Source organism: Microtus oregoni, unplaced genomic scaffold (assembly GCF_018167655.1).
Source record: "Microtus oregoni isolate MIOR12 unplaced genomic scaffold, Mior012 000018F_ref0000195, whole genome shotgun sequence".
Lineage (NCBI taxonomy): Eukaryota > Metazoa > Chordata > Mammalia > Rodentia > Cricetidae > Microtus > Microtus oregoni.
The window spans coordinates 6,951,003-6,969,304 of NW_024543077.1; the positions used below are offsets into that span (position 1 = coordinate 6,951,003).

At 42.0% G+C, this 18,302-nt stretch overlaps 1 protein-coding gene across 6 annotated transcripts in view; it reads right to left on the reverse strand.

Moving 5' to 3' along the window:
* Positions 1 to 18,302, reverse strand: part of LOC121458759 (membrane-associated guanylate kinase, WW and PDZ domain-containing protein 2-like) — a 1,271,545-nt gene that overhangs the window by 525,253 nt on the left and 727,990 nt on the right. For all 6 annotated transcript variants that reach the window (XM_041668118.1, XM_041668117.1, XM_041668122.1 and 3 more), the window contains one exon: positions 12,182 to 12,301. In XM_041668118.1, coding sequence (XP_041524052.1) covers positions 12,182 to 12,301 — 120 coding nt within the window. The remainder of the gene's footprint in view (positions 1 to 12,181; positions 12,302 to 18,302) is intronic.

Here is an 18,302-nt window from a genome sequence, read left to right on the forward strand (position 1 = left end):
ACAGCTGTCAGCGGGATAAAAGAACATGCAGTCTTCAGTTCATTATAACTGGTGACTAGTAATTTTCCTTAAATATATTTGTAGATGCTTAGAACATTGGTTCTCAACCTGTGGGTCATGACTCCTCCGTAGGGTCAAATGACCCTTTCACAAGGGTGACCTAAGACTACCTGCCTGCTGGATATTTATGTAATGATTCAGAATAGTAGCAATATTACAGCTATAAAATAACAACAGAAATAATTTTATGGTTGTGGGGGGGGGGGGTCACCACAACATGAGGAACATGAGGAATCGTATTAAAGGGATGCAGCCTCAGGAAAGTTGAGACTCACTGGCTTAGAATGTTAAGAGCATAAAGGAACACTGTGTTTATTTGCACTTATAAATTAATTGCTTACTTAACTTAATAAAATAGTAGTTTGAGTATCAGGTTGAATATATAACATAACTTGCTTCCAGACAGAATACAGCTAAGATAATTTGTATTCAGAAAAGCTTCCCATTGGCCTGGTCCTTCCAACAGACAGAGTCATCTGTTTGGGTGGTGATTTCTGCTCCTACCCTTCAGAAGTTCAAGCCTGTACATGCTAGTTTTTGAGCAAAACTGTTCTGTAGAACTGTAGAAAACAGCCTTTCTCCATATGCTCCCTTCTTCTCTGGACAGCTGACGGTCGTGCGGAAGAGTCGGCAGCTGGGCTGTGCTCTGCTGCATTCTCCTATCGCTTTCTGGAGGGTGGAGGTGTGACCCCAGTCAACGGCAGCCCTGAAGGACACACACTTTGCCTTTCTTTGTACAGATTTTGTGTTTTCACCCTTTATCCAATTGTCAGACTGACAGTGTGCGTGCACCCTAGATCACGGAACACCCTTTCCACACACAAATACCAAAGCACAGAGTCTCACAGACTGACAGCGGGTGTGCACCCTAGATCACGGAACACCCTTTCCACTCACATATACCAAAGCACAGACTCTCTTCTAGAGCTGAAGCCCTCAAGAAACTGCGATGGAATGTGAGAGAAATGTGGAGAGGACTTAAGCAATCTACTCCATGAACACCATTTGTCCAGGCGGACGATGTCCTGGAAGGCAGGAGTGTCAGCAACTGCCCTGTTGCAATTCGACACATTTCACCCTCGGCAGATATATTTGCTCATCCATAAAAGCCAGGCATCTGCATGGGAAATTCTTTTCACTACAAATTTCGCTGAAAAGGTTATGTCATACCCAAAGAGTGGGGCAGAAACAGGAAGTGTTGAGTCCCCTTGGCAGCGATCCTGAGGGGCCTGGTAGAGAAACCTGTTGGATCTGAATGCACTGACCCAGGACCAGAGCACAGTGCCCAGAGGCAGGTTGTTCTAGCCCAGTGCGCCCTGTTGCTGTGGCATCCGTGGAGAGGGCATGCAGGCGCAGGAAAAAGGAGGAAAACCCGCTACGATATCCAGGCTCAAGTATTGTCTTCTGTTTTCCAAACCCTCTCAGGCTCACATCACGCTAAGTGTCATTAAGAATCTTCATTCCTGAGTCCACAATGTATCTGGGTTACCATCGACTCAGAGTTAAATATGTATTATTCAGGCCTGTTCTTTCTCCCAGTAACTGTGGCATCAACCTTTCCAATGAGATTTAAAGGCACTCTTCGTAAAGGACAAGAGCGCGCCTAATGCAGTAGTAGATTGTTTTAGCAACAGTTTGAGCATCTGATAAAATCTTATTCTTTTTAACCATTTTCCTAGCAATGGTGGAATACAAGACTACACAAATAGTTCATTAAAAAAATAGCCACAAGCGTGAGTAAATTCTGAACACATGTGTACACAAGTAATAAAACTTTGGTATTTCTTTGTTTTAGAATGAGATTATGACTTACTGTTTTCCTTTATGTCCCTTTCTTCTTCTCCCTCCCTTTTTTGTCTTATTACTCTGTTTTCCATCTCTCCATTTACTCTCTGATAGCAAAAGGCAATGAATTCTTTGAAAAACTTATTGAAAAAACCAGAGATGAGTAAAGATAAGTATTCCAATCCAGAGAGAAGTGGTGAATGGTAGGGATGGGGTGAGGATGGGGAAGTGGAGATGGGAGGGGAGGATAGGGAGGTGGGGATGGGAGGGGAGGATGGAAAGGTAGGGATGGGGTGAGGATGGGAGGTAGGGATGGAGTGAGGATGGAAAGTTGGGAATGGGGTGAGGATGGGAGGTGAGGACTGGGTGGTAAGGTTAGGGTGGTGAGGTTGAGGGTGGTTGTATTTTCTGTCTAAGTCTATCAAGTGATTTGGTTTGCTATGAATAAGTGTAGGGGAAACCAGATGACAATGAATGGCCTTGGGAAGATAAGAACTAAATTTCAGATGCAGCGTTTCACTTGTAAAATATCAAGAGAGAAACATGAACAACACACCAAAATGGGGATCATTGGTGATGCTTAGGTTACTAGGAAATAAATATGTTCTGTTGCTTTAATCTAGGCCAAAGTCTATGAGGGGGTATGAGTTTTAAGACAGAATCAAGGCATGAATTCATTCACAGAATCTACATATCCCAAGCCATTTTTAGTACCAGAGATCATTCAAACATGGAAATTACTAGTGATCCAAAAAACCTATCGGACTTCTTGAAATTTATATTACAGTTAGGGATACTGGCAACAAGTATGCCAATGAATATAGAATATTTAAATATACCCATTAAAAGAAAATGAGTCACAGGGAGAAAATAGAAAGTGACAGCAGGTGTGCTTTTAGACAAGTCAGAAGTTTCATGGGCTTGTTTCTTGGGTTGGTGTCTTAAAATGAAAGAAGAGGTCTATGAGCTGGCAGGAAACTGAAAGGCAGGTTGAAGATGCTAAGAGGGGCAGACATGCGCTTGCCATAGTCACAAACAGGAAGAAATCTCCGTCGCTAAGGAAGAGGGACACAGGCTAAACCAAGCTACCCATTTGTACTAGTCACTGGTGGAAACTGCTTACTCCAGACAACTCATATTTGTAGCGAGAAAGGACAATTCTCTTTCGTGGAAACAGTTATCTTCACTTGTATGTATTCATGATTAGGTGTATCTTCTTAACTCATGTGTTCTGTATGTGTGTTCTCAAGGGACAGGCAGCAGTGAGTCTGCTGACATACTCCTGGGAGTCAGATCTGGCTTCTCTGCCAGATCAGCAAGTGCTCTTCCATACAGACATAATTTGTTGATTTAATTTTGCTTATTTTTGTCTGGTTGCTATATAATATATTGTAACATATAAGCAACTACAACCATAAACTAAACCTATGACATACTTATTATAAATGCTCTTATTCAGTTTTGTCTACTTATGGCACCGGTTTAGAGGACTTGAAAACAGTGATCCAGTTAGCGGAGGCGAATCGATTCTGTTTGTGAACCCAGATGACAGAGCAGTTATAAACGAGCTATTATTAGGTGAATAACAGGCAGGTTCGGCATATCCCATGCTATCTCAGTGGTGGCAGTGAGCTGCCCAAATTGCCAGGACATTCAAAACTTCAGCAAGGAAAAGCTTCATACGTTGTGAAACATCTAAAACAACATCTTTTCAATCCAGGCAGCAGGGGAGTCTCAATAACATCACTCTGTCTGTCCGACTGTTTGTCTGTTTTGCAGCATAACCAACTGAAGCATCAAAGTTTCAGATTGTGGTTTTGCGCCCAGTCTGGATAAAAGTTTCATTTAACAAAATCGTTTGTAAAAACTACTCTATCTATTACAACTTGGCTGGAAATTGAGATTAATGGTCTCTTCAAATAATGTCTTTGCTTAGGCAATGAAAACCAGTGGGCGACTTTTCCCTCATTTTTTAAGCTTTTTGCCTCCCTGAAAGAAACACACGTGAGAGCAACCAATCTAGTCTCCTCCGAGATCAGGAGTACAGAAGAGATAAAGGAAGAAAGTCTTGGAAGCTTTTCTTTCCTAGATCTAAAAGTCAGTTGCGAACATCTCTTTTGCAGAGGTGGAAGTCATCTTGACATTGTCAAATGCCTGGTTGTTAGGATATGCCTCTGAAAAGTGTGGGCAGAAAGGGATAGTCGACCACTCTGAGAATGGCTTTGGGGTGTATTGGTGTCAAACCCAAGAGACAGTAAGAAACAATGAAGAGGTTACTCTGGAGAAACTGCCTTCAATTTGACCAAGGCTCTTGGGAAATATTTCCTGTAGAATGAAAGAACTGAGTCTCTTTGTCAAACCGGACTCTCTGAACGAGGCTGACAAGGAGGGCTGACTGAGAAGCCAAGGACAATGGCACTGGGTTTTGATTCTACTGCATGTACTGGCTTTGTGGGAGCCTAGTCTGTTTGGATGCTCACCTTCCTAGACGTGGATGGAGGGGGGAATGGGGGAAGGGGGAGGGAAATAGGAGGAGGGGAGGAGGTGGAAATTTTTAATAAAAATAGTCAGACCCAGAGAACACAGTATAATATATATCCACGGTTGCAAATATATAAAGTAAAATTATGGCATACTCAACTTATTATGAGAGGTTTTTTTTTTTAATCATTTTGTCCACTTAAGGAAATAGTTTAATGATCCAATCAGCAGAGGCTAAGACATTCTGTTTGTCAACACAGTGGAGAGAAATAAATTTTAAACTCATATACTTTTGTTAATTCAGTATGGTAACTGTTTTTCCATGTAATTCTCAAATTGTTTCAAAAGTGAGAAGGGAGTATATGTCAGAGTTAAAAACTGTCATGATTGAAAATAGGACCTTTAAGGAAATTAACTAAACTGTGAACATCATGGTTTCTAAACACTAGATTTCTACTGATGTTGTTATTCGTCGTGAGACAGTTAAAGAGGTGAGTTCCTTGGTGAACCATCTTGGGACTATTAACCAAGTGTCCCCCAAGGACCATGCCTGTTCATTTTTGCTACAGCTAAGTGAAAGCCACAAGGACTAGTAGTATGCTGACTAACTGATGAAGCCATTTTGGTGACATAAAAAGACTAATTTCATTTCCCTCAATCTTAATAGTTCAGTTAAATGTAAAGTTTACATGATCATAATGAATCAGTCAATTATTTCTTGAGTCATTTTTTTAAGTTAATTTTAATGAGATACATGATTAGAAATTCACATTGCACATTTTGAGAACTTGGGACTTACAAGTGCCAAAAAATAAAGGAGAATTTTGTTACATTTTCTTTTTCCCATACAGCACATTTAGCTTTATTATTTAGGAGAAAAGCAGCATGCAAAAATTATGGCATCTCTTTCAAAGCCACTGAAGACAATTCAACCATTTCCCTCATTCCCAAAGAAAACACCAACAACAAACAATCTAAACAAACACCTGGCACTGTAAGACCACAAAGAAGGACAAAGAGCTCACTAAGTATTTCATCCCTAGTACTCAAAATAAAAGAGCATTGTGGATAGATGTCCCGTGTTCTTTAAAGCATGTTCAAATTTCTGAGCTAGAATCATTCATAAAAGTAAGTGGTCCAAAAATGAAAAATTAAAAAAAAACAATAAACCCTGTTTGATTTGAAGATGTAAGAAAAGCTAGTCCACTTTGTCAGCAAGCTCCACAATTTTGCTCCTATGATCAAGGTTATTACTATACTGTGAAATTTTTCTCTTATAGCAGGTCACAAGAGAAAGAGGAAACATAAAATTTAGCTTCATTTTGGTCTCCTGAAATAACAAAATCCTCAGCACCAATTTGAGCATTACGGAGGAATTATTGCTTACATTTCTGCAAACTGAAAATTTCCCGGACAGAGGAAATGGCTTTCCTCCATTATCTATGGCTTTCATAATGATTTTCTTGGACTACCTCTATCCCAGCGCTATTTGAACTGGGATTAGAGACTCAGAATTTCAAGAGCAACTCCAAGGTCAAGCTAAAAATAAAATTTAGATTTTGATTTAACACAGCAGTATAAAATGAATTTGTATAAAGTTTATTCATTTGTCTATCATTGTACTTGGATCCTTTTCCTAAAAAAAAAATCTCTTTAATACTTACATTTTTATAGGATTCAGAAATTATAGCTGTCATCAGTGTAAATATTTGAGAAATTTGAAATCCAGAGTTTAATCATTAAATTACTTGGGAAACTATCTATGTTGTTTATGATAAACTAAATTCATCTGTAGGTTAATTTCCATGACCAGTGAAACTATAATGTGAAGGAGGAGGTAGACATTGCATTTGTACTTGATTTGGGTCAATACGTCAATAATCTAGTATAATCTATCTGATCCCCCTTAACAGTTCAGAGAGTGGATTGGTTAATTTTCTATTGCATTAATAAAATACCATGACCAAACGCAACTTAAGAAGAAAGGGTTCCAAGGGGACAGATTCCTTATGTGGGGAAGACATAGCATATGTATGACTGGAGCAGGAGCAGGAAGCTTGCTGATAACATCTCCTTCCACATACAGGAAGGACAGGGAAAAGAGGAGGGAGAGAAGGAATGGGAGGAGAGAGAGGGATACAGAGAGAGAGCCTTGAAGTCCACTTGTCAGGGTCGTACTGCCTCCAAAAAGGCTCTACCTATTAAAGTTTCCTTAATTGCCCAGTGTGACCTATGGGGGGAGCAAGTGTTCAACCCATGGGTGACATTGCTCATTGAAACCACTACAGGTAGTTTAATGAATGGGCTAATGCCCATTTAAAATACACATTTAATTTTCTGATCAGTAATCTCGTCTATAGATTTAAAATTGCTTTGCTGTACTTGAAAATCAAAAAAGAAAAATATAATCGTGGATAATACAAGGTAAAGAAAGTCCTGGAAAGGACGAGATGAGCTGAGGGTATCCGTGAAGTGAAATCCATCTAGGCGAAGTTCAGGAGAGAAACGGCTTGTTGGGATGAGTGGGACCGTGACTATAGCATCGCAGACCAGAGGAAGACGAGGAAGGAGCGAGAGTCACTGTTTGGAGTTCTGGGCAGCTCAGCACATGGGTAGGTACCGAAGGCTGGGCTTCTTTTCATGAATGGATGAGACTAGAGTGTAGTGTATTGAGTGAGGTAATGTGGGACGAGGAAAACAAGCGCCTTGTGATTTCTTTCATGTGTGGATCTTAGCTCTAAATCTTTAGATGGGGGTGTAGAACCTGGAGGAACCAGGAAAGTAAGAGGAAACTGTGGGGAAAGAGGGAGCTTGGGATCTCTGCAGAGTGAACAGTAAGACACAGGTATCGTGAAGAGCAAGGAAGAAAAACAGAAGGAGGGAAACTTACCTGGGAAAGGAGGGGGGAGGGAAATACAAAAAGAGAGGTAGGGAGGATGGACCATCAATACTAAGATGCTTGGAAAAGCCATTAGGAAATATTACTACATATCATGTATATTTTAGTAAACATTATCATCCCAGAAAGGTATTTCCTCAAGAACTATTGACCAGCTAACACAAACCCACTCTAGAAATGAAAAACCTCCCTTCAGGTTGTTGGCCGGAAACTTGAAAAGTTCCCAAAAGAACATAGGCTATTGCTATAGCCTTCAGTTATCTCCTAAAATTAGAGCCTTTTAGAGTACCAGTAGAGTATTAAACTACTCAATAAAATCACACCTATTTGTAAGTGAATTTGCTTACGAGAAGGTGATTGGCTTTTATCTGAAGTGTTCTGTGGCTTGTGTTTCACAGGAAGCCAACAGCTTCAGTCTTTATGGCTTTCCTAGCATCCTTCACCATAGGACAAGGCTCATGGCTGGGTTTTCTTTCGGTAACCATGACAGTACCATTAACAAGTTATTGGCACATCAAATCAAAGTGATGATGAACCTGGTTGAAGATGAACAGTAAGGAGCATGCTACCCAGGCCTTGGAAAAGGCCCCTTCACTGACATTCCCCGGCATTGTCACTCAAGTCTCGAAGGTCGTTCACCTACAGGGCCAGGTAGCAGGTGTCCTGTGGTGAACCGAAATGAAGCCTTCAGGGAGGCATGGCCGGAACAGTAATGAAGGCTTTAAAAATCAATCCCAATTCTGCCGGGGTGTGTGGCTTAGCTGAGGATGACAGCAACATACTGAGACCTTCCTTTTTGTCTTCCTCCGCTAGCAGAACTGTTCTTTGGAGAAGGATGCCTGATCGAGTTCTCCAGAGGCAGAAATATAAGTTAGGAGAGTCTTTTTGATGTCTGATCAATAAAATAACAGACAAATTCCCTTTTGGTTACACCTGTCCACCAGGATTAAATTAGAATTAGCAATGAAATAAAAGCATCTCTATGAAAACTGCTTAAATGACTCCTTTTTTTTTCCTCACACTTGTTTTAAAGGTGGGCATTTCTTGTTATAAGATCAAGTGCCAGGAGTAAAGAAGCCCAGGAACAATAGAAATGCTTTTCTCAATGATGAGTAGCTAAACCAGGCAGTATGGAGAGTATCTTTTTGATTTTTGCTAATAAAAAGGAAGGCAGCTCCTATTGTTCAGGACAAGGGATGAGGCATATTGCACAAGCTAGTGGGAGAACCCATTCTTCTTCCAGCTCGTGAGTGGGCAGGCTGTAGAGACTTTCAGATTGCATTTGGGGAACACTTTTTATTGCTAAGGATCCCACATAGTTAAGAGGAAGTCCACGACCTTAATGCCGAGAACAACTCTGCATTTTCTCTGGTGTATGCAAAGAATGCTGAAGATGGCTTTTCCAGTTTGATTAAGGAAGGGTTCTACAGAACCCATGAGATAGGGGAGAGCATTGCAAGGTAGAAGGGAAACAAAAGCCCAGACACTGTAAAGGAGATGGATCTCAAGAAATGGGGCTTTTAGGAAGGAAAACTTGAGACCGTAAGAAAGGCAGCTATTACAAGAGTTTAAAATAGAAAAGCTCTGAGGTCTTTCATAACTAGTTGAATAATGCAAGGGATTCCCTGTACACACCAAGAGAGAGCGCCAACAGCTGCGGGCATCCCCTGGACACTGTGAGAGAGAGCGCCAACAGCTGCAGGCATTACCTGGACACACACACACACACACACAGAGAGAGAGAGAGAGAGAGAGAGAGAGAGAGAGAGAGAGAGACAGAGAGAGACAGAGAGAGAGAGAGAGAGAGAGAGAGAGAGAGAGAGAGAGAGAAAGAGAGGAGAGAACAGCGGAGGACACTGTGAATGCCAACAGTCAAAGGGCATTTCCTGTACACTGAGAGAGAGAGAGAGAGAGAGAGAGAGAGAGAGAGAGAGAGAGAGAGAACCAACAGCTGAGGGCATCCTCTGTCCACTCTGAGAGACAGAACCAAAATCTGAGGACATCCCTTGTATACTCAGAGGCATTCCTGTACACTCTGAGAGAGAGAGAGAGAGAGAGAGAGAGAGAGAGAGAGAGAGAGAGAGAACCAACAGCTGAAGGCATCCCCTGTACACTCTGAACACCAATGGTCAAAAAGGCATCCCTTTTTTTTTTTGTCAAGGACCTATGAGTAGGGGCTCTAGGTTAGACCAGTATCTTTCTTGGCAAGAATCTGTGAGTAGAGGGTCCAGGTTAGACCAGTACCAAAGGAATGCAACCGAAGGTGAATTTTACTTTCTCCTTAGCTGGAATTATAAGACAAACTGAATAATCCCAAGGTTTGAGAATGTTCTCCAGGTTTCTAACCAGCTATCTATGTTATCTAGCAAATGAATGAAATGGATGAAATGTATGTCCTGGCGATGCTGAAGCATGCACGGGCAGTCCGTCCATGGCAGTTCTGTTGAACTTGTTCATATTGGGTTTCATGGTCTAAGTGGATGAGGATGACTGACCAGGTCTCTTCCTCAAGAGGGCACCAGATCTCATTGCAGATGGTTGTGACCCATTATGTGGTTGCTGGGAACTGAACTCAGAACCTTTGGAAGAGCAGGCAGTGCTCTTAACCGCTGAGCCATCTCTCCAGCCAAAGAGATGATGTGCATTTATTTCTCCAGGTGCACAGTGTGTGGACACCTGTGACAAAGTCCTCTATGGGAACCGGGCTTACATTCAGCAATCAGTTCTGCATACACTGGAGTCCCTGCTGTGGTTTACAAGGGGTGCTAGACCTTCAAACTATACCTAGCTCTGAAAAGACACTAAAAAGCATCAGGACAACCACCCTGCCACAAAATTTCATTATGTTGGATCAGATTCTTTTCCCTTCTAGATTTATTTGGGACCTAAAGCATAATCTAAAGTAGATTTTAAATTATTGTTGTAAAATTTCACAGCAACTATTCGATCACAATAAGTACAGAGATGTAACATGAGCATACGGTCTTCTAATGCCTCTCTTCTTCCTGGCTCACAGACATGTTGCATTGACAAGATGTTGTATCATTCATCACAGTCTTGGAAGGATCTTGTATGATCCTGGTTCTTCACTATACAAATGTGATATGTGAATAAAGTTATTAAATGTAGTACCTTACTGTTAGAATGCATAAAAAATAATTAATGCTACTATCACACAGCCCAAAGGAAAGTATTCTATATAACTCACTGTTCACTCCCTCTGATTTATTTGATATAATTATTTTCTGATTTATAGAGAGAGCACTTTATATCAGTGACTTGAAACAACTTTATATTATTAAATTTTCCTTATTTAAAATGCTTTAAATCAATCTTTATTATCTGTTTATTATGATTAATGCATTGGATCATTTTCTAGATATTCCTAGCTAGTTCCTAAATGTGTAGCGAAAGTAAAGGCCTCTGTTGTCATTTAGGAAACATTTTCAACCTAAATTCATTTAAGAATACTAAATAATGGAAAAGATTTTAATGCCTTGAACAACCTCACAATATCAAGGCTTCTTTTTTTCTATTTGTTAATTAATTTTTTTTTTACCTATTTTACATCCTGACTGCAGTTTCCTCTCCTTCCTCTTCTCCTGCTCCCTCCCCTGGCTTTCCCCTGCCCCCATTTCACTCCTCCTCTGTCTCCCCTCAGAAAGGGGCAGCCTCCTGTGGGCTTCAACAAAGCCTTGCACATCAAGTTGAGGCAGTACCAAGTTCCTTTCCCTGCTTTGAGGCTGGGCAAGGTAACCCAGCATGGGGAGTAGGTTCCCAAAAGCCAGCTCAAGCACCAGGGACAGGTCCTGACCCCACTGTGAAGCGCCCCATAAACAGAGCAGCCTACAAAACTGTCATACACAGGCAGAGGACCTATGCAGTTCCCATGGAGGCCCCCTAGCTATCAGAGTCCAACTCGACTGTCTCTGTCGGTTTCCCTGACGTAACCTTGACCCCCAACCCCAATCCTACCATCCCTACTCCCTCTCTTTAACATGGAGCTCAGCCCAGTGCTTGACTCTGGATCTCCGCATCTGTTTCCATCAGTTACTGGATGAGGGTTCTCTGAACCGTATCTCAAAGTCAGTAAAGGAGGAAGTGTACGGCCACTGATGACGATTGGCAGAACTCAGCTGTAGGGCGGGCGAAGCACATGCATAGATTACAAGTTTTGTGATTATTATTGAGCAACATGAGCTGAGGCTCAGTAAAACAGGTTTCCTCTCCACACTGAATGATAATGCACTTTAAACATATAACACTGAAGAATGAACTATTTCTGTTTTTGTTAGTTTTAAATATGCATGTACAAACATGACCATATCCTCATCCTATTTACTTCTGTTTTTCAAAGCTAACACTATCTTTTTGTAAATAAAAAAAATAACATTAAGTTTCAGCAACATGACTTATGTTCAGAGGGAAGTTAAGAAGTCAGGTTCGAGACGGAGGCACATTCTGGCTCAAGTTTCCGTGTCCTTTGCAGCGAGACTTCTTTGTACAACTCTGCCTTTGTTCAAATTTGACCCAAGCACACAAGGAGACTTGTGTCTGCAGTAGAATTCAGAATTCGCCTACAGATCAAAATTTTCCTATCTCATGATTTTGCACGGGAGGTAAGTGAGGACCTGGGAAATATAGCCACTTGAGAAAGCAAGATAAATAGTGACAGACTGGAACCTCTTTCGGATGCCACCAAAGAGCACTTCCTCTGGAAGACCGCAGCTGAACCTCAGGAGGCAATCCCAGAGTTATGCCGCTGAGGTGACAGACACACGTTTCTCTCAGCAATTTAGGAGTGGAAATAATCCAGATTTGTCTTAGCAAGTTTCGGGAATTATTTGATTAAAGCCCTTCGACCCAAACGACCGGTGTATTTGTGACCTGTTGTCCCAATGCCCGCCAGTCACATGACACAATAAGCTCCGAATTTTAGCAAGACCCTGTGCTTACCTTCATAGGTCCCACTTTCGAGGAGAGCACCGCTTTTCTCCAGCTCCATAAAATCCTCGACGGTGATGAAAATGTAATCCACTCCAGGGACCTCCCCCTCCTTATGTGGCCTTGTGGTGCCTGGGGAAGAATTAAAACAAAAGAGACCGACTAAGCCTCCTGTTGCTGAATTGTAGAAACACCACCGTGCTTTTGAACACTCAAGAACACTTGTTCGACCGTCCTGTGGGGTTGGCGGTTTACGTGTGGCCTTCTGTTTGTTTGGCAATAGCAAAAAAGCAGGGGAGGGGGGGATATTAAAGTAAATGGACAAAGGCTTTGTTTTTTTCCATTAATCTTACGTAGAGTTCATTGCCGAGGAATGCGGCTGAATAGATTTTATTCAGTGAAAACTGCAGGCCGCTGTGCCCTTTTTGAAGAGGTGGTTTGAAGTGTGGGCAGGGAGTCTACGCGCTCAGGAATTTACACGCTCCCTCCGCTCCCCTTAACAGACTTCTGTTGTTCTTTGGGTTGCTGTCTTTTGACATACAAATAAAATGGGAACGAGAAATTCAAGCAAATGTACGTTTATCTTTGTGCTCGTCTGTGTGCTTCTCTTGTGGGGTGGATGCTTCAGAGTGTTCTCATTTTATACCAAAAGAATACATATTTGCATATTAAATCTAAAGGGTCACAGAGTAAGTACTAGTACTTCAAATTTAATACTAATTGGAACTGACTGAAAATTAATAATAATAATGCTTACTGTGTATAATGCTTATTATATATGCTGCATTAATAATTATAATGGTTGCAATATGACGGATAAGCAAATGGACGTTCTTTTCAAGATTTTACTGTATGTCCTGCGTTTCTTCTTTCATTTCTTTCTCTACTTCTGCCAGGTGGGAGGTAACAGCTTCCCCAGGGTTCCCAGGCTGGACAGCGCTCTTGCTCCCTCTGTCTCCTACAGAGGGAATGGAGCTTCAGAGGGCCCAGTTCCCTAAGACCACCAGATGCACTCTAGAGAAGACAGTGTTCTAGTCTTGCTGTCCTGAAAACAATGGGGAGTGAGGCAGGGCAATAGCGCAAGCGCAAGCAAGCACACGCAAACTCACAATTAATAAGCAAAATTATCCAAAACAACCTGTCAGCGGACCAAAAACCCAGTAACCAATGATGTGCACTCCTAGCCAATCACAACACGCCAGCAGTGATCGCCAGTTTCCAAAGGACCAACAAACCAAAAATGTTTCTGCGGCGGGCTTAATTTCCTTAACCGCATGACAATCCCGACCTTTTTACAATCAAAGGAATGTCCTGGAGTATGTGTTATTGCCTTCGCATCTCACCTTCTTCCCCACATCCCCCCAAAAATGGGATCACACAACAAGCAGCAGCATCAAGCCTGCAACCACTGGCACCCAGCATGGACAGACCTTTTCCTTTTGCTTGCTTTTTGGGTCCTCCTTATCCTCTTTGGGGCTTTTTTTCTTTCTTACTTGCTGCCCCTCCTCCCAGGCTCCTCCTGGGGCCCATCATGAATGGTGCCCTTCCCTGGAGGATGGGGCCTTCCCTTCTCCGCCAGCGCTGCCACCACAGCCTCCTTGAAGTTGGCAAAAGTTCTGTGAATCCCATGCGAGGGCCACCGCCCTGGATCTTGCCCACCGTTTCCGCATTTACCTGGCCTCCCACCCACAGCATGCAGAGCCTGGAGCAGAAGCTGCCTTTTTTGGCCATTTTGTTGAGCTATTCCTGCCGCACTTAGAAGCTGAAGTGGGTCGCTCAGTCAGAGATTCTGTATGAAGCGTCCTGCAGTAACAAGGGACCATCGATACTTCCTTCCTATCTTGGCCCCTGGAGACTACATCAGGCCCTCCAGTCCTAGGCAGGACAAAAAGCAGACCTGCCCGCAGCTCCTTCTACACTTGGCTAATGCAAATACAGGAAACCATTTAAAGCCCTAGTTTTCCTAAAAGTCTCCCCTTACTTCTGACTTCTTGGGACCTTCTGGGGACCCAACCTTTTGAGGATTTATAGTCAAAGATGTGTAAGAGCCTGTCCGGCAAGCCAACCTAAAACAGGCACAGCCCCAAATGCTGGAGGTGGGGGGGATACCCCAGGTGTGGTTATAAAAAATCCATAACTCCCACTCGGTCATTCAATAAAAGTAAAATAAAAAGGATGAGATGAGGCAGTGTAATAGCGCAAGCACAAGCAAGCACATACAAACTCACAAGGAGTAAGCAAAATTGGCCAAGACATGGTTACCAAAGACACATACTCATAGCCAATCATAACACTCCAGCAGTGACCACCAGTTTCAAAAGGACCAACCAAAAACGTTCCTGTGGCAGCGTAATTTTCCTAACCCCATAAAACCCCAACCTTTTTTATCATATAGAACTTCTGGATTGGAATCTCCTGGACTCTGTGTCGTAGCCTCTGCATCTTCTCATCGCCTGTCCCCCACCCCCGGGGAAATGGGGATCGCACAACAGGCAGCAGCAACGAGCCTGCTACAGGGGAGCACATATAGAGAGACAGTAAAGGCCACAATGCCACAACTACTTCCTTTCTCTTTCTATATTATCTATATACAGTATTTTTGCATGGTCAGAATAAAGTTTACATAACGCACACCTACAAACAAACAGTTATAGAGAAAAACACAGAAGCAAAGCGGTACATTGGCAAGCATCTTTATAATTAAATATTCCCAATACAGTCTACACTATAGAAAAATACCTTAAATTCACTTAGTTTTGAATTTTTGATTTTTACATACAACTTTATTAACTTTGTCATGAAAGTAGCCAGTTACTTGTGTTGGGTTCTATTAGGCTCAAATCTCCAGTGCAAGTGAGTATCAAGGCTATGCTATGGAAATTAATGAGGTAAACATAATTTTTATTAGAATTTTAAAAGCTGAAATGCATTATTTTCTAGAGTTAAGTTTTACAACCCATCTTTGGGGTTTGCAAAACATTTTTTTTTGAATTACACTTTGATGATTTGCCCCTCAATTTGTTATTTTATATAATTTAATTAAGCTACCTTGTGCAGTATTTCCTGTAGCTTTTATGCTATAAAATATAAACCTCCCACACCTAATATGCATAATTTGTTGTCAAATTAATGTTTCTATGAGAACTTTTAGCTTTTAATATCCTGACTTTTATGTGCTTAACCCTTATGAATTAAAAAGACATTAAAAGAGTTTTTGGCAATCAGTTTGTTGTTCTGCTTATTTAGAGTACACTCTAATCATTAAGCAAACTTGCATCACGAAGACCCAATTTTCCTAGCTAATTTATCTCCATGTTTCAGGAGTCACGTGCTTCGATTAATTCATGCCTGCTGTATGGTAATACAGCCACAGCACAATGGAAACTCAGGAGGGCATGCTTCAGGCCAATCCAGAGCAACAAGTTCTAGTGGAGATGCTTTGTGGCTGTGGCCTTCTTGGGTTCCTGAGTGTTTTCCCATCTCCACACCGGCCTCGGTGCGATACATCCACACCACCTGTGGCACGCTCCACCGGGTTACTGCATGCTGATACTCCCCTCCATCCAGTTACAGCACGCTGACATCCCCTGGGCACGGCATGGCCTCATCGTCTCTCAGGACGTTCTCCAATCTGAGCACTGCCCTTTGACAGGGATGTTGGAGCTTTGTGCCCTTGCCTCTCTGTTTCTCTGAAGTGATAACCTCCACTTCCTTGATTTCTCTTTTCTCCTTCCCATTCCTCACAGGTGTTCCATGTGCCTTCTATTCACTAAGGTATGAGAACTACCTGGGATCTCTTCCATCATTTACTGGACCTCCATGGCCCACTTGTAGTAAGACCCAGAGCCTATTCATAGATAGAGACTGGTGCAGGAAACTAGACACTTGAACTTGGCAGGGTCCAGTGGTTTTGATCTCACCTCCATTGTACCCAGAATGGGAATTCTTTATCCATGCCTTCCTAAAGTTGTACCGCACTCGTTCATTTTTCAAAATTCCCTTTTTTGGCTTTCTACAGAAGACACAAGCTCCTTCCTTGGCAAAACAGATGATGGTTTAAGTCAAAACCTTCACTACCTCAACTTGCTTTGCCTGCGTCATGATTCCTATTTTATATTTTCCTTCACAATTAACACTTGATTGCAATTATACATCTATCTTAGATGATGCCCTTCTCTTTTGCTTTGTTTCAAGTCTTAATGTTTTTCAAAACTTGAGGCTACATGTATATTTTTCCCAATTTTAAACAATAAGGTTTCCTTTAATGTAGTATATCTCTATTACATTCCCAGCCCTGTGTACATGCACATGAACATGACATACACCACACAGACTCACAGACAGTCAGGCAGACAGACAAACAGGCACACCCACAACCCCACTCACACAGGGTCATATGGGCCCCATTCTGCTTTGCTTCCAAATCTCTAAATGATTTAGGATGCCTATTGGTTTTCTGCCTCAGTCATTAATTCTTGGGTTTGCAGCTAATGAAAATGAGCATCTCCTGGTATTTCCCCTGCTCACAAACAACACTTTCTAGTCTCTTCTCTCCGTCCCTTACTTTTCATAGAAAATCTTGTATTTGGATGACTGCCTACCTCATACATTTGATACTATGTAAATCTGTTCCCATCTGAACCCTGATACTTTTTCTTATTTCTCAAGTAATTTTTGATTACTCTAGATGTACTGTTTTTATTGCAAAGTTTACACAGATGAATTAATTCAATTGACAAGTTCTCTCTTGGTTAGATAAATGCCTTCTCGAAATGTGAAACTTTATTTGGTTTTCATCAAGTTTCTCTGGCTGAAGAAATCACTCCAGCAGCCTTTGAACCTGTTCCCATCTGGACTTCATCAGGCCTCCCATGGCTGCCAACAACCTGAGACTCTCAGGAGCATTTTTGTGGTTCCCACACTCACGTTGGCAGGGCCAGTCATTCAGAGGCTTCTTTCTTGTCAAGGGTAGCCCGGAAGCCACGCTGGCGTGAGATTTTACAGGTTGGAAATTGTCCTTATTCCACCTGCACAGTGGAAATTTGACAGCATTTCAGGAACATCTCATGGTAAAACCCACTTCTCTTTCATTCTCTGCTTAGACTCTCACCAGCATCCTTTCTGGAAACTTCCCTGACAGCCACTTTCTAGAGTGCCTTCCATCCTTAATCTCAGCTTCAACTCTTTGGTGAGTTTTATGTCGTAGCACTTCTTGGTGTGATCTCAACTTACTTTGTCTCTTATACCTGCACTGCTATCCTGGGCTGGGTAATGGTCTTGTTCCTGCAAGGTACCCTTCCTCTTGTAGGTGTTATATTCTCCCTAACCTCCTGTTTATTAATTCTCTGGCCAAGAGCAGAGGTTAGCAGCATGGAGAGGTGAACATGCTGAAAGCTTCAGCATGGGAGTGAGGGCACTCTGCACACACTAAGGTGCTGTTCAGTGTGTAAAGTCCGCACACCCTGTAAGGCGGTGTTCAGGGTGTTAACACTGCACAACCTGATGTGCTGTTCCGAGTGTAAGCTCCACATACCCAAAGTTGTTGTGCAGGGTCTACCAAACTGTAGTTTTTTTTTCCAGGGTCATACTTCTGGCACATGTGAGAGGATATTACTTCAGAATTTTCAGGCCAGGTGTAGTGGGAGACAACTTTAACCCCAGCGCTCAGGGGATATAGGCGGGTGGATTTCTGTGAGTCTGAGGTCAGACTGGTCTACACAGTGAGACCTCACAAATTATAACAATAAAAGAAAGAAAAAAAACATTTTTTCAGTTAAATGATTATCTCTTTTGCTTTCTCTTTAATCTACACCATCGGAATGACTCTTGCTAGGAAGAAAAACAATACCTTCAACTGTAAATTACTGTAGATGAGAGTATAAGCTTTGGGTTCAACCTGAGAGTCCTGCAGTTTCCTATGAGTATTATTTGAAATATGGTCCTTTATCTTTTGAAGTCTGGCGTTCTTATGCATCACAATGGAGCTAATGTAGATAGCATCTTTGTAAGCTAGTGTGTGGAGCAAATGAAGCAATACCTAGAAGATGGAGAAGATAATGTCTGACACAGGGTAAGCACTTGAGAAGAACCATATCACTGTCAAGGGTAGCATGGAAGCCACACTGGCGTGAGA